We start from the raw sequence: 15,823 nt of genomic DNA, 5'->3' as shown, positions 1-15,823 counted from the left end.
TTTTTGAGTTACATAAAAAGACCAAGAAGAGATTTTCAGCAGCAGCAGCAAAAGAGCCTTTTCTCTCGGTTTACATCTCCCACAAGAAATGCCAGATATGTCATGGGAAATATCCTTAAAATCCATATAATACAGAGGATTGAAATGAGGGGATTACATTAGGAAGAGTGGGGTAAATGGCATGATACATCAAATGGCTGTCTATCATAACCACAAAAGAAGTGTTTGACCAGGGACAATGCTTGGGGCTGCTGTCCATGACACACATTTGCCTCTGAGCAAATGAAACTGGTAGGTGACAGGAGTCTCACCAGAAGTGCACCTTGCGAGGCAGTTAGCTCCCCTATAAGTCTAGGGTCCCCATTATGATCACCATCACACCCTCAGTCACACCCTTGGTGCACACCAAGCTCCCTTAAACCTCCAATATCTTTTTTAAAAAACACTTTTTTGATGTTTGTTGAGGGGCTGCTTGTTTCTGCTTTTTCTGTCTGCATTTTAATCATTGGGGTGTAGGTGTTTTTGCCTGTTTTAGGGAGAGGGGTGCTGAGCAGTGCCCTTCTGTAAATAGATATTTTGTGGTACCCACAAAAGTTTATTAGATTTCCAAATGTGCCTCTGGTCCAAAAATGTAGGAGACCAGTGTGTGTGTGTGTGTGTGTGTGTGTGTGTGTGTGTTAGAGAGAGACATACAGAGAGAGAGAGAAAGGGAGAGAGATTAAATTTGGGGCAGGGGCAGGAGATCTGGGGCCCAGTATGCAAAACACACAGGCCAGTGCCTATGCCATTTGCCTCTGATTTTTCTCTGAATATCATTAACTGAGAGAGAACATCTGTGGAGCTTGAATAGCTGCAGCTTGAAACAAGCTCCAATAGGAGAGGGTCCAATCTCTCCCTTTTTAGGTCCATTTGCCTCAGCTAGTACCTTCATTCTTAAACACATTAGTGGAAACCCCTGGTGTTTGTGAGTGTGGACAAAGGTGAGCTTAATTAAATGTAATTGATTTCATTGATCTGTGGTTTACACTACTTATGTAAATCACTTTCAAACCTGTTTGAACTAGGATTAGACAAATCCATTAAGAAAAAGCTTATCAGATTTCTACTAGCCACGATGCTTGTGTACTAACTCCGGCAATGGAGGCGGCCTATGATTCTGACTACCAGTTGCTAGCAAGCGCAAGTGGGGAGAGAGTGGTGTTGTACTTAGTGCTTTTGGTGTCGGTTTCTTCCTTCCCATAATAAGCATCTAGTTAGCCACTGAGAGAACAAGATGCTGAACTAGATGGGCCTTTGGCCTGATCCAGCTCTTCTTATGGGAGAGAGCGGGGAATACCCCTTTCAAGACTGTGCCTGCTATCTGCAGTTTTTATCAGTGCCTGAATTTTAATAAATAGATGCTATTCTTTAAATGTTATTTCGGTTAAAAGTTTTAAAATCAATTAGCTTAACGAATGGATTGAACACTGCCATCCCAACTCAAAATACAACCTGGTTTTATCTATTCTTCCTATGTTTTGTCCCAGTCAAGATACATGAACATAGCCTGAAATGTTTTGATAGAGATAAATTTGTTAATGCAAGGTCGATCCCCTCCAGAGAATACTTTGACGCTGGGATACGTACTCTGTCCTAACTTCCTAGGCGTAATTCCCATTGAACTCAGCTTGGCTTCCTTCACGGTGGACTGCGCTGTTAATTTGTACCAAACGCACGAGAACGAAGTGAAGTGAGACATTTTAATCCTTTCCCCCCGCCCTTTAGTTTTGCAGGACAGAGTGAACACGAAAGAGAAGAGTTGCAACGGGGGGGGGGTGTTGGTGGCTTTGCCACAGCCCCCCCATCCCTCCAACATTTAAATAGACATTTTGGGCCTCTCTATACACCCTAATCTCTCAAACTGTCATCGCGACTTCGGATCCGATACACCAGCCCCCAAAAACCCTCCCAGGGCAAGAATTTTAATTGACTCGGATGTTGCTGCTTCCATTTTCTTGCGAGATAAAGAGAATTCCACACTCTGGGAGAAGCCGAGAGAGGAGAGAGATTTGGGCGACCTTCTTCCACCGCGATCTGCGGGCGGGGGGCTAGCCCTGCTTTCCGCTCCAGGAAGGGCTTGCAAATGGTCGACCATTAAGCAGGACGCGGAGGGAGGGCCGAGGGCCAGAGATCGCGGTGGAGGCGGGCAGGGGCGCGTCCTAAGCCAGAGCCCTAGACGTGGCAATTAGTCGCAGATAAGTGCCAGTAGTCCGGTTTAAGAGCGCCTGAAGCTCCGCGCGCCGCCAGGTTCAGGCGCTGCCTGCCCAAGGCAAGCGCCCCCCGGACAGATAAGCCGGAGGGAATCGGCCTCTTTAGAAATGGAACAAGAAAAAAAACATACCAGAAGGTGGGAACATGGGCGTTGCCACGAGGGTACAGCTGCCTCCCCCATCAAGTAAATAAATAAAAACACTTAACTAGCAGACAAATTGCGTCGCAGATAACCCCCAATAAATCATGGGTATGCCCATGGATGGGAATGAGCTCCGTAAAGCTCCCCAAAGAAAGATCGATTTCGTCGTACAAGGAGGTCGTGGATGTAAAATAGCAGGCACTCCTCCAGAAAAGCACGCTGTGCTATCAGGACACGAGAAACAACTATTATTATTGTTGTTGATCTTTAAGCTCCTCCATTAAATTTAGCTGTTCTTCTCCTTGTCCCCAAGTACGCTTTGTGCGCGCTGTTTTGTTTTGTTTTTTGAAAACAATACAACAAATGCCCTCTCTAATCATGCTGAATTCAGTCATCATGAGGACTAGAAACTAAATTACTGCTTCCAGAAACGGCAGAGGGCAACTGAAAACCTCGTATTGTCCCAGCTAGGCCCAGATCAAGGCATGGCTTGGAGAGGCGTAAAACTGCGTCGGATGTGGGCCGGAGTGGCCGGGTCCCACCGAAGCCAAGTGGTAGCCCACTTAGAAATACGCTCGAGGAGAGAAGAAGGGCGGGTACAGCGGGATGGGCTCGGCGAGACAGGACTGGGACCAAGGAGCGGCGTTTTCAAGGAAGGAGGCTTTCGTGAACCGTTAGGTATCCAACGTAGATATAGCCCTCCTTTCCTCCCCAAGGAGCTCAGGGCGGCGAATAACACTACGGGATGCTTCTTAACCTGTTTGGCAACTACATGGACTTTTATGGGGCAACAGGATGGGGGTGACGTGGCAAACGACGGGCCTTGTTCCCAGCGCCACGCTCAATCCCTATCTAGGGATAGGGCAATGCTGTCACATAATGCTGGTCTGTTATAATTGGGAAGAACTTTCCTTTGTACTGTATTATACTGCCTCGTTTTCTCTCTCTCCAAACACTATGACCCTTTTGGAGCAGGCTGCCTGGGGAGGTAGAGACCTCTTTTTTTGCACGACTGTTTTGCCTTATCATGAATCGGGCTGTTGTCGCAATCCCTTCAGTAGCAGCCGGACGAAAAGGGAGCGTGCGCACGATTCTGTATGTCTGGACACACACGTCCAGTAAGAAAGGAAGCAGGAAGCTACTCGACAGTGCCTACACTTGCATCCCGAGCTTTGATGGGGGGTAATTCCTTCTCTCACGGAGACCATCGTATTCCCTTTATAGCCTTTTGTATCCGGATAACATGCTCTGTCCAGCAAACCGAAAGGTACCCCCTAAACAGTGTTGGCACAGGAAGCCGCCTAACTCAGACCCTTAGTCTATTATCCAGCTCAGTATTGCGCACATTAGCTGGCAGCAGTTCCTCGCCGTTTCATACAGGAGTCTTTTTTTCCTAGCCCTACCTGGAGATGCCGGGAATTGAATTTGTGGCCGCCTGCTTGCAAGGCAGGTGCCCCACAACCGACCTACGGCCCTTCCTTGACTTGGAAGTAGGGTGCGCTTTATCAGATCCACTTCCTAATAAGGATGCAACCCTAAACCCATTCCGAAGCAAGCCCCACTAAACCCCACAGGGCTTGCTCCCAAGGAGGTGCATAGCAATACAGTGGTACCTCGGGTTACATACGCGTCAGGTTACAGACTCCGCTAACCCAGAAATAGTACCTCAGGTTAAGAACTTTGCTTCAGGATGAGAACAGAAATTGTGCTCTGGCGGCGCAGCGGCAGCGGGAGGCCCCATTAGCTAAAGTGGTGCTTCAGGTTAAGTACAGTTTCAGGTTAAGAACGGACCTCCGGAACGAATTAAGTACTTAACCCGAGGTACCACTGTACAGCCTTACTAGGATTTTTTTTTCACACTACAGCATGTACGTGCATAGGATGGATTAGCAGTCTCTATGGAAAACCGCAACAATCCCCTTATTTCGAAATCATTCTGCTGATTTTTTGCTGCGCGCGCGCGCGCACCCACACGAGATACTAGATTGTAGGTACCAAAATCGAAGCGGGGGGGAAAGCATCGGACCGTGGGCACGGAAGGAAGAAATATCCGGCACAGCAAGACGCAGATGCGCTTCCACGCGCCAGTGCGGGCGCTGCAGACACGCTCCTCAAGATGCAACATCTGTCTCTGCAGAGACGCCCGGAGCCCTAATGGCAGGTGACAGTTGTTGTTGGAAGACACACACCCTGCTAGCTGGATCCTACCTAACACGGAGATAGTTTAACTGGTAATTTAGTTAAAGGGACTTGCTCCCTAATTGGTGTGTCTTAAATAGGATCCACAGAGGCACCACAATTAAAGAAAAGAGGGGGAGGGGTTAGGCGGGGGGGTTGTCACGGGAGGGAATGCGTACACGTCACGTGACTATTTCTCAGGAGGAGCGCTTATACTTCTTTGGTTGTGATTATTATATTTTATTTATTTATTAGTAGCCACACTAAATCCTCTCAAGATAACAGTAGGTTCGAGGGGAAGAGTTAATACAGTATAACCCAGAGGAAGCCTTTCACACTCTTGCCAAGACTTCCACACTCTCCTGAAATCCCCGCTATTGCTTTTCTGTCTTTTAGCACTCTGGTCCGTCCCTTATTTCTCAGCCTCGTTGGCTTCTCCAGATCCCAACCGGACAGATCTACCAAAACCGCCCGTAGGCAGTGGAAGGGCCTAGGGCAACTCACCAGCCGCCGCCTCTCTTCCGCTCTCGGGTCCGGATTTCTCCATGGTGAGGCTCTTATCGGTCTTTTCCGAAAGAAAAGCTCGCCGTGGGGATGATGTGCCTGCCTATCGTTCTTCGCTTCGAAAGAGTTTCCTAAAGAACTGGCTCCAGACTTTCCCCGTCTTCCTTTTCCCCCCTTCCTTCCTTCCTCTCCCTTTCTCTGGAGCAGCCCACATTATTGCTCCCTTCTGCAAGCTGGGTCATCCCCCAGAGTGATTATTTGCCACTTCGGATTTGTTAAGCAATGCATCAATGTAAGTGCTTCTTAAGGGCCTGCTGCGGTCACCCGCATTTCACCGCCCACCACTAGAAGAGCCAAGGCTCGGGCTAGAAAGAGCCTGGAAGCCTGGGGGGAACCAGGGGGGTCACGCGTCTCCTCGGAAGAGCTTTGGCTCCGGGCCTGGCTTCTGAGAGAGGCCGGGCTGGGGTCTCCCCTGCTCTTGGTGGCCCTTCCGCGGTAGCCTTGCCTTCTACTTCCCAACACCCGCCCCCAGCTCTCCATTTGTCGTTATTGCCAATAATAGCGCTTAGGAAAAGTTGGAGGGAAAGGCGGACTCCAACTCCCACCCACCCCAGCCAGTCAGCGGGACCCACGGGCAGAACTGATGAGGGGATGTGTAGTAGCCCGGCTGCATCTGGAGGGCCATACGATCCTTGCCCTTGTCACAGAAGCCATCGCCTGGCAGACGCCAGAAGCAGGGAGCAAGGACAGTGGAGGAGACCCAGAGCTTGCCGGGCCTCGGGTCAACCCGCCATTCCGGCACCCTGAGCGGTTAGGGAGGTTAGCGCTGTAAACCGCCTTTCGTGTGTTCTGTAAAGGCCACTGCTTTAGATCGAAGCCACCGCTAAGTTCATGGTGCTGTAAAAGAGGAGGCTAATTGCACTGCAAGCGCGAGGCTTTCCCCGCTGGATCCACAGGCCTGGTGGTGCGCTAAGCGCGCGCCGCGTTTGATCCTGGCTGGTGGGTTGGATCTTGCTGCGAGCTGATCTTGGGGAGGGCGCCCCTTGCCGTAGCCAGAGGAAGTGGCCTAACTTCGTGGAACAATTAAAACGACGGTTTTTGTTTTGTTTGGTTGGGTTTCTTTGGAATGGAAACTAAAAAACGGGCCTGTTGTTGCTGACCCCTCCCTCCTCCCAGTTTCCCACAGTCGGGCTGATTCCAGGTTTTTTTTAAAAAGGGTGTTTTTTCCTTAGGGAAACCTTTCCAAGAAGGGCGCTCCCCCCGCCGCCCCCACTTCCTCTCGCAGCCCTCCTCTTGACACGGCATTCAGGTCACCCTGCGCGCCCGACGGCGCTCTCCTTGCGGCTTGTTTATTCAACCTGCCGCCATGATCGATGGCATCCCGGAGCGCTTTTGCGCGCGCCACTGGCCGGGCCTCGGCGTCCCTTCCGCGGCGCTGCTCGGCGCTCCGTGACTATATTAGGTGGGCCCGGGACGCGGCCCGGCGCCGGCCAATGGGAGAGGTCTCCCTGCGCCTCGCTCCGCCTCCGTCCCTGCCTCCCGAGTGTCCAAGCTGCGGCTGGCCGCGCCGGCCCTGCTGTGCGCGCTTTGGAGACCAGGCACAGCGCACGCCGGGGGCACCTGCTCTGCGCTGCGCTCGGGCACAGACGCCGGCGCCCGCGATGTTCCCGAGCCCGGTGACCACGACGCCTTTCTCCGTCAAGGATATCCTGAGCCTGGAGCAACATCCCAGCGGCTTGGCGCCCATGGAGCTCTCGGCTCTGGGCTCGCCCTCGTCGTGCATGCTGGCCACCTTCAAGCAGGAGGCGTATCCAGCCGACGAAGGCCCGATCGCGGACAGCCCCGTCGGCCTCGCCAAAAGCAACGGCGCCGCTTTCCCCAGCCCCTTTTACGCGGCCAAAAACTACGTGGAAATGGACTCGACCAAGGCGCCCAAAGGGGACAACAAGAAAGGTAAAAGCAAGGGCCCGTCGGGGACACGGAGAGGGTCCCTTCCGCGGCGGCCGAAGCGCCATCTCTCTCTCTCGAGCAGGGCAGGCTGGGAAGGGGGCAATATTTGGGGGCGAGGGGAGACCTCTGGCCGGGCTAGGGGGCTCCGAGGCAGCTGGAGCTGGAAGCGGCTGCTTGGTTCCTGGATATCCCGCCGAGTCGAGTTAAGCAAAACCACCGACGGCTCAGAGGAAGGAAGGAAGTCTCCGAGGGCCCAGGGAGTGCGCGGCCAGTCCCGCTCCACGTATGCACAGCCGCCCGGAGTCTTTTCTGAAGGAAACCAGCTGGATTGTCGCCTTCATGTCGACAGGCTTGCAGCTTGTCGGCTGGAAACGGCAGTAGCAGTGCGTCGTCTTATTTCCGAACCATCCCTCTTTGTCATTTGCTGGAGGAGCGGGATGGTTCTCCATCCTCGCGCCTCCTAAAGGAGAGGGATTCAGGTAGAGTCGGCTGTGCTGACTGCTAGTTGGCGATCCCTTTGCGGGCAGACGGGGTGTTGTGCTGGAGTCGGACCCTCCCTTGACTCCTCTTAGTCTAAGAGGGACATTTGCTGTACATTTTCCTGCAGATGTCTTCCTCCTGATAAACCATTTTTTCTTATTATTTACGAGGATGAGGATAAGCTTTTTACAGAGCGTTTGTGATTGTACAAGGCCTATGACAACCATTATCTTCTTGTGAGGATCACAAGCCTTTAGTCCACTGCAGACAAGGAAAGAAAGAAAATATCTTGCCTAGGGTCATGGCAGGGATGAGCCTGGGCACTTCCTGCTTCTTAGCTCGTAGCCCGGTCACATCCACATCTACTCAAGTAACTTCAGAGGTACTTACACCAAGGCAGATGTGCAGAAAGTTGCAGTCGATGTTCTGCAGCTGGACTCCAACTAAGAGTCCGAACTCTCTTTTCTCGCGCGCCGAATTTCGGTAACAAATGAGCGGAGAGGTAGCATTGAGAATAGGATTACTATCCATTACATTATTGTTGTTGTCAACAATCATTTTGTAAAATTTAAAATATGTATAAGATGTATAAAAACTACAATCCGTATTAAACATGCTCGTATTTAAATTTAGTATTTGCATTTAAATTTATATAGTTCGAAATTATTATTATTAGGAGCACACCCGTTGCTCAGCTGTCCCTTTGATGTAGGCTGAGAGGCCCCAAAACTCCTCAAAAGGCGCAATCCGCAAACTCACTCTAAGGAAACTTCCTCCTTAGAGGAATATAATGTATGTGTATGTACAGTATGTAACTAAAAATTTCAATAAAGATCATCTGGGGGGGGGGGAAGAAACTTCCTCCAAAAGTGTCTGGCGTTGGTAAGACAATCTGAGATTCTTAAAATATTCCTTGATAAATCGAGAAGCACAATTCAACATTACGACCCTTCCCAGAAGGAATAGACTCCAACCATCTCGATTGGATTTATTTTCAAACAGAAGTAATAGTACTACTAGTAGTAATTTAACTTCTGCTCAGGAGTTTGATTAACACGCACAAAAGTTAAGTTCCATCGAATGCACTTTTTCGCTGGCCCTTTAGGAAGTCATGTTTACATTAATTGCAGTAATAATTTCTTAGTAAGCTTTCGGAGTATTAACGTTTCAAAAGTTGCCTTTGGAAGTCACGACTTTTTAATTCCCCCTCCCCCATGAGGTTGCCATCCTATGCACACTTAATTGGCCTCAAGTTCCGCTGGACCTCTTGAGGCTCACCGGTTCTAAGTAAGCATGCATTGGATTGCTCTGTAAGATTTCCAATTCATTGTGTGGAAATTGATGGAAAGGATCAGCTCCCTGTGTGAATCACACTTTAATCAACTCTCTAGTGGAGGATATCCCTGCTTTTTTTGGAATCACGAGTTCATTTCCATTTCCTTAGGAATCTTCCCAGATAGAACATCCGACCGATTGAGCTTTGATGTGTTCATATGAGCAGCTCATTTCCTGGGAATCTCCGGCTCGGATTTTGGGTTCCTAAACTAGTTAACATTAGTCCTAAGTAAATGGCGTAGAAATAAATAGCACTGACTTGTAAATGGCTTGTATAAATTGTAGATAGATAGATAGATAGATAGATAGATAGATAGATAGATAGATATAGATAGATAGATAGATAGATAGATAGATAGATAGATATAGATAGATGATAGATAGATTGTCTTTCTCTCTATCTATCTGTCTCTGTGTGTGTAGGTAAATGTGTGTAGTACTGAAGTGCAGATAAAATCCACATTAATTGTTCGAGAAAAGAGCTTGAATGGGACTCATCAGTGTCTGTGGTTTCTTCACTCTGGAGGCAAATGTGACGCTACCTGAGGTCGCTTCTAGATGACATATTTATTGAGCATTCGTCCTGCACAAAGTTTGCGGGGGAGGTTATGGCTTCTTTTACTTTTTGATAACCTATTATGATTTGTTTGAGGGGCTGCTATACAACCTCGTGTGAACAATTGTTATCCCACACTTCCCAGTACATTTTCTGGCAATTTCCTTACCGCAAAAACTCCGGTTATGCTTTTATTTTCGGGGAGCGATTTGTTGCGCAGCAGTTCCTAATTTACTTCAGTTGCTTAACCTGAGTTTACCTGTCTGCGGCTGATTCCCACCCACCCGCAAATAGCGACAGTGTGGCTGCGTACGGACCATACCTTTAATCACATTCGAAGCACGTTGTTCCCTCAAAGAATTCTGGGCAATGGAGTTTAAGGGCTGCTGTGAATTGTATTCCGTGAGGGGCAAACTACAGTGCCCAGAATTCTTTGAGGCAATGAATGTACTTCAAAGGTACATTGTGTAGGCAATGAGGTCTTGAGGTCTACCCAGCTGATGATTCAGCCACTATTAGGATTTCCGAAATCTGATAATATATATACGTCCTCAGAAGCAAGCCCTGTTGATTTCAATAAAGCTGTTTTCAATAAAGATAGTTTAGGATTCATCCTTTAAGTCCTATAGATTTGTAATGAGTAAAAAACCCAAAAAACCTATGGACAAATAATTAAATTTAAGTTTTTAATGTGTTCATTTTAAATTGGCAGTCCTGTTGCCAGGTCTTCCGCACGTTTACTTGGAAGCGCCCTACTGATTTCAAAAAGAGGTTGTCCCAAATAAAGTGTGCAAAAAATGAATAAAAGTAAAAATTCAACGTACTGAAATGTGGACAGATTTTGCCCATTATCTGCAGCTCCACGATCCTGGGATCCCGCTGATTTCAGTGGGACAATTTTTGGGAGTGCCCAAGTTATATGCCTACATCCAGTCTTTAAATTTCCAAAAAGAAATAATTCCGATATCAATTTCATCGCTTTGAGCTGAGTTTGTGCCCTGAATATTAAAATTGAACTAAGATGAAGATTGAACTAAGATGAAGGGCAGTGCTGTATTTGAATAATTAAAAAATGTAAAAACAACAGGAGCAACCACCTAGTCCGCAGATTAAGGCCTTCAAGTCTAAATTTCTTTGGAGGAAACAAAGTGCACCTAAGAATATAGCTCTGCTTGGAAAAAAAGGCAAACGAAAACAGAGGCTTTGCTCCATTTCTGCAGAAGCAAATCATTGGAGTTCAGCAGTATTTCCAAGTAAGATGAGTTGACTTCTGAATAAACACGAGTGGGGTGACTTGTGAAATCTGTTTAGGATCGACTTCTACTCCCGCTGACCTAAAAGAGTGAACTTTTCAGCGGATACAATTCAGCCAATGTTCAGCACTTTTGTATCCCAAGGTTTAATTTTAGCTGGATTTGAGCCCCCAAATGTAGGCTTGATCTGTTGCATTAATTTTAACTGGCCGCATTTCGTTTTAGAATTATATACTGCAACTATCTGTAGAGAAAGAGAACTGGGACTTTAGCACCTCTGAACATGGCAATCGATATTGTGGTGTAAATGGATGTGTTTATCGGGCTACAGAATGTAGACACAGAACGTTATTTTAACAGCCAGAGCCTTTGGGGAGAAGGGTTGGTTCAATGGGATTTACTCCCTAGTGTATATAGGGCTGCAGTTTTAGGACGCAATGCTCTGAATATTTTTTGGGGTGGTGGAATAAATTGCACAGAGCGCTGCTGAACTTACTAATGAGTAAGCATCCAGAGGATTCAGTCATTTGCTTCGAAAGCTTGGGGGCGGGGACGGGATTCAGGTGGGCAGTAGCGTCAGTGAAAAGTGTTTTGAGACCTTAGCTTTGGAGGGTGGGATCCATTTTAGAAGTGGAATTGGAAGCAAATCCTATTGATTTCTATGGAGCGCAGTATTTAGCCTGACCTCCCAAACACAGATCACAATCCAACTCAGAGGGCCGATTCTCTGTGCAGGAGGCTGGTAGCCAATACTTTTTCCCACCCCAGAAGCACCGTCGTAAAATGGTTAGAGCGCAGGGCTAAGTTAGAAGAGGGCTCCACTGAGATCTCCACTCGGTCCTGCTCACTTGTGTCAGTCTCGCCTGCTTCACGGCATAGCTGTCAACGTTTCCCTTTTTTTAAAGGGAAATTCCCTTATTCCGATAGGATTCCTCGCAAGAAAAGGGAAAAGTTGACAGCTGTGCTTCACGGGGTTTTTGCTTGGGAGGTCAAAATGGGTGGAAGATCAATGTGGAGGCTGAGCTCTTTGGAGAATGCAAAGGAAGGACCTATACAGGCAATCAAATGAATGAGACTTAATGTAAGGGATCAATATAAAGGGATCGGAGGTTCCGGTTGAAATCCTCAGTCCAACCAAAATAATAGAATCATAGAATTGTAAAGTTGAGAAAGGACCCCTAGGGTCATCTAGTTTCACTCCCTGCTATGCAGGAATCTCAACCAAATCCAGAGGACTAGTGACTTGGAAATGTCCAATATATGACAAGCAAGCGCCAGGCTCTGACTGCCCCTCTGGGCTTCTTTCTCCTTGATTCTCCGCAGAGCTGTGCGCCCTCCAGAAATCCCTGGAGCAGGAGAAGCGGGACGCCGAGGATCCGGAGCGACCCCGGCAGAGGAAGCGGCGGAAACCCCGCGTGCTTTTCTCGCAGGCGCAAGTCTACGAGCTGGAGCGGCGCTTCAAGCAGCAGAAATACCTCTCTGCCCCGGAGAGAGACCACTTGGCCAACGTGCTGAAGCTCACCTCCACGCAGGTCAAGATCTGGTTCCAGAACCGGCGGTACAAATGCAAACGGCAGAGGCAGGACCAGAGCTTGGAGATGGTGGGCATCCCTCCTCCGCGGAGGATCGCCGTGCCCGTCCTGGTCCGGGACGGCAAGCCTTGCCTGGGGGACTCGTCGCCCTACAGCTCCCCCTACAACGTCAGCCTCAACCCCTACAGCTACAACTCCTACCCGGCCTACAGCAACTACAGCGGCGCCGCCTGCAGCGCCAGCTACAGCTGCAGCTACCCGGGCGTGCAAGGCGTGCAGCCCGCGGCGCCCGGCGGCAACTTCATGAACTTCAGCGTGGGGGACTTGAACCCCGTGCAGACGCCCATCCCGCAAGGGAACAGCGCCCTCTCCACGTTGCACGGCATCCGGGCCTGGTAGGCCTCCCAAGGCTCCCTCCCTCCTTGCGGCGGGGGCTGAGTGCTTGGGGGGGAAGACTTTTCCTGGACGGACTCCAAAGCGGGCATTAAAAGCGGCCGGGCTGGACCTCCTGCTGGAGAGAAGCGGTCTGTCAGCAGGGATCACTCTGGGCTCAAGGACCCGGGGGCGCCAGGGAGCGCATCCCCCCACCCCAGGTTTGGGGTTCTTTCGGGGTGGGCGCACAGAAGCTCCCAAGGCGCCTCCCAGCACTCGCTCATTTGCCCAAGGAAGATCTTGTCTACACTGCTGGACACATTTTCTGCCCCGCCAGCCAACTTCTGCTCCAGGCCAGGATTGCGCGCACTGCGCTGGGCTTTTTTATGGTTCAAACTACAGGGAGCAGCTTGCTCTGCAGATCGCAACCTTACAGCGAATTTAAGAGACGGGCGTGAATCCACTGGGCTCTCTTTTTGGATCCAACTAGAACATGAATTTCCAAGGGGAGTTAGCGTTTTCAGGGGGGGCGGGTCTTGTTTACTAACAGACATACTCCCACTCGCGCTCTCTTGTCTGTTTCGTTTTATTCTCAACACGTCCAGAATCCTTTTCCTATACAGTATTTAAAAGCTCGATGTCAGGATCTTCAGGGGTTGCTCAAGTTGGCTGCGAGCTCAGGTTTTGAAACAAGATTTTTCTTGCTGGGTTGTTCCGGTGTAGCTGGGGTTATGTTGTTCTGTTTTTAACTTGGACACGTCTGGCCTTTCCTTCTCCAGACCTTGCGTGGGAATATGTGTGTGTGCGTGCGCGTGTTGGGCAAGGGGGTGGGGTGGAGTGAAGACTCTTTCGCACTGTAGCCGAGGCCCCACCAGAAGGAAGGAAGTCAGACGCTGTTTTCGTTCCAGATCCCCATTTAGTTGTTATGCACTAAAACAAGTGATTGATTTTGATAGTATTAAATGCACTGTCTGTTCTTTGTCCAGCCGCTTGGTTTGATGTACGTGGTCTCCCCCATCCCCCCCTTTTTTGCTGTACAGCCCAATACAACTGAGTGTCTTGTCATTAAAGAGAGTGGCTTGAGTTTGTGGGTCGTATTTGCTTTCTTTCCTGCAACCGAGAATTTAATGACTTCCCTTAATAGGGGTCGCGCGGGGCTAGCGATTCTCTCTTGCCTGATCCCACGGTCAAAACGAAGCACTTCCTTTTAAATCTAAAAGGAGTCCGTGCCATTGAGCGGCGGGCGCAACCGAGCCAAAACCAGGCACTTTGAAAATTGGGAGAGATTCACAGGGCAATTCGATGCATGCTCATACATGTATACAGTACACACAATAGAAATGCCATCGAATTCAATGGGACTTACTCCCAGGATTGCAACTTCAAGCTTGTTTTTTTTTCTACGTGTAATTTGCCTATTTATCTGGATTTCGAAGTGGTCTACTGTGAAATAAAGTAAAAACAAAAATAGAAGCTTAATTTTTCCGACTTTGGTTGGATCTCATCCTTTATTCGAAACTCAGAGCCATAACCACGTTTACTTAGAAGTAAGTCTCGTTTGTGGTTAGTAAGTATGCTTACCATTCCAATCTTAGTATTATTTAGTATTATCTTAGTATTATTTACAACCTCCTACTCCACACGTCTCCACTAAGAACGAAGTAGCTTTATGCCGAGTTCAATGGGGTTTTACTTCTCAGCACCGTCGTTTGGAATGCGCAGCCCCATCCTGCGTGCGTTCACCTGGAAGCCAGGCATCCTATGCTCAATCTGGATCCCTCCAGGTGTTGCCGATCTCCAACTCCCATCAGCCCCGCCCCCAGTCAGCACGGCCATTCGCTAAGGTGGATAGGCAGTCTAGTCCAGTGGATCCCTATTAGCTACGGACCCCCTGTTTTTCAAAAGCCAAACCGCGGACCCCCTACTTTGAAAATGTGGTGGTTTTGTTGTGTGAATGGTGCCGCAAACCCCGTGGGGTCCCACCAGTTGGGAACCACTGGCTTAGTCCAACAACACCTGAAAGGTCTTAGATTCTCCGCCACCGTCCACGCCCCCGTCCAGTATGCGGGTGACTTGAATAAAATATTGGGGGAGGCCAGGTAAGCGCCGCCCCGTATAATCGATCACATGATGCGGCACACGCACACCATTTGAATGGCAATGCCCATCAGCTGGGGGGGGGGCTCAAATATTTCATCGGAGGGGCAAAGGGACCTCGGCCCCTAGGAGTTGGCTCCTATGACCACCCAAATGGCATCCAGACCAACTGGGCTTCTGAGTGGACGTGTTTGGGAAATGGGAAGATGAACTTCAACGCCAGCGGGTGGGGAGGAGTCGCCCGGTTCAGTCAGGCCTGGCAGGGAAACTCCCAAGCACCCTTGGGAGCTCTGGGACGATTTTCTCCCTGTTGAACACGCAGAGTCGGAAAATCCAAGGGACACCATTTCCTCTTGCCAAGCCTTAGGTCCTGCTTCCTGGCATTCCCAGTCCATTTCCACACCTACACTTTGCTGCTTAGGCAAGGAAGCCCCATCCGAATGAAAACCGGAAAGCACGTCCAGTTAGACTTGCTGCGTACAAGGAGCGCCTGCGGTGAATAGCAGGTCCAGGTGTGTAGGAAGGGCCAGAAAAATCTGCTGTGCGTTAGAAAAAGGCTCATTGCCGAGACACACCAGCCATTTAGCTACCCAAAGGCAGACAGATGACACCATCCCATCCTAACAGAGGATACCACTATTCTAGCGGGCAGCGGGTATATTTTCCCAGGGCGTGTGGCACACTCACCCAACTTCATTTTCTACGCGTGCAAAACGCCGAGCAGCTTCCTTTCGGATCTATGTTCTCTTTACATGGAAAAGAGCGCCCTTGTCACAGGTGCTTCTTAATGTGTTTCGTTTTACTAGGATCTGAGGGCAATTGGCTTTTAGTGCTCCATTAGGACGTCCTAAAATTAAATAGCACGTCCACTCTCTGACAGTAAGAGCTGTTCGACCTTTCCTCGGAAAGCGGTGGACTCTCTCCTTCCTTGGAGGTTTTAAAGTAGAAGTTGGGTGGCCATCTGTCTTGGAGGCTTTAGTTGAGATTCCTGCATTGCGGCGGGCTGGGCTAGATGACCCTCGAGATCCCTTCCAACTCGACGATTCTATGATTCTATGAGTACAACAGCGCCCCATCAACATTTGCGCTCACTGAATTTGAGGAGGCTCTTGCTTCAATGCGCTTAAGCCACAAACTGTTTAGGAGGGAGCTGAGCTAACCTATGGCCTTCCAG

At 49.4% G+C, this 15,823-nt stretch overlaps 1 protein-coding gene and 1 long non-coding RNA gene across 2 annotated transcripts in view; one reads left to right on the top strand and one right to left on the bottom strand.

Moving 5' to 3' along the window:
* Positions 1-5,477, bottom strand: part of LOC307209630 — a 63,801-nt gene extending 58,324 nt beyond the window's left edge. Inside the window, exon 1 of the long non-coding RNA XR_013835664.1 lies at positions 5,075-5,477. This is a non-coding gene — a long non-coding RNA (uncharacterized lncRNA). The remainder of the gene's footprint in view (positions 1-5,074) is intronic.
* A 1,191-nt stretch (positions 5,478-6,668) lies between these two features.
* Positions 6,669-13,635, top strand: NKX2-5 (NK2 homeobox 5). The gene is made up of 2 exons (XM_079964883.1): positions 6,669-7,027; positions 11,972-13,635. Exons 1-2 carry the CDS (start codon positions 6,736-6,738, stop codon positions 12,577-12,579), a joined length of 900 nt encoding a protein of 299 aa, XP_079821009.1. The 5' UTR covers positions 6,669-6,735; the 3' UTR covers positions 12,580-13,635.
* The last annotated feature ends 2,188 nt before the right edge of the window (positions 13,636-15,823 follow it).

Source organism: Podarcis cretensis (assembly GCF_951804945.1).
Source record: "Podarcis cretensis genome assembly, chromosome: 2".
Lineage (NCBI taxonomy): Eukaryota > Metazoa > Chordata > Lepidosauria > Squamata > Lacertidae > Podarcis > Podarcis cretensis.
The sequence above is the reverse complement of the archived record's forward strand: the minus strand, read 5'-3'. Positions and strand labels throughout refer to the sequence as shown.

Coding starts and splice junctions, on each gene's coding strand:
- NKX2-5 (XM_079964883.1), top strand. CDS start 6,736: ATGTTCCCGAGCCCGGTGACCACGACGCCTTTCTCCGTCAAGGATATC. Junction 7,028..11,971: donor CAAAGGGGACAACAAGAAAG/GTAAAAGCAAGG, acceptor GATTCTCCGCAG/AGCTGTGCGCCCTCCAGAAA.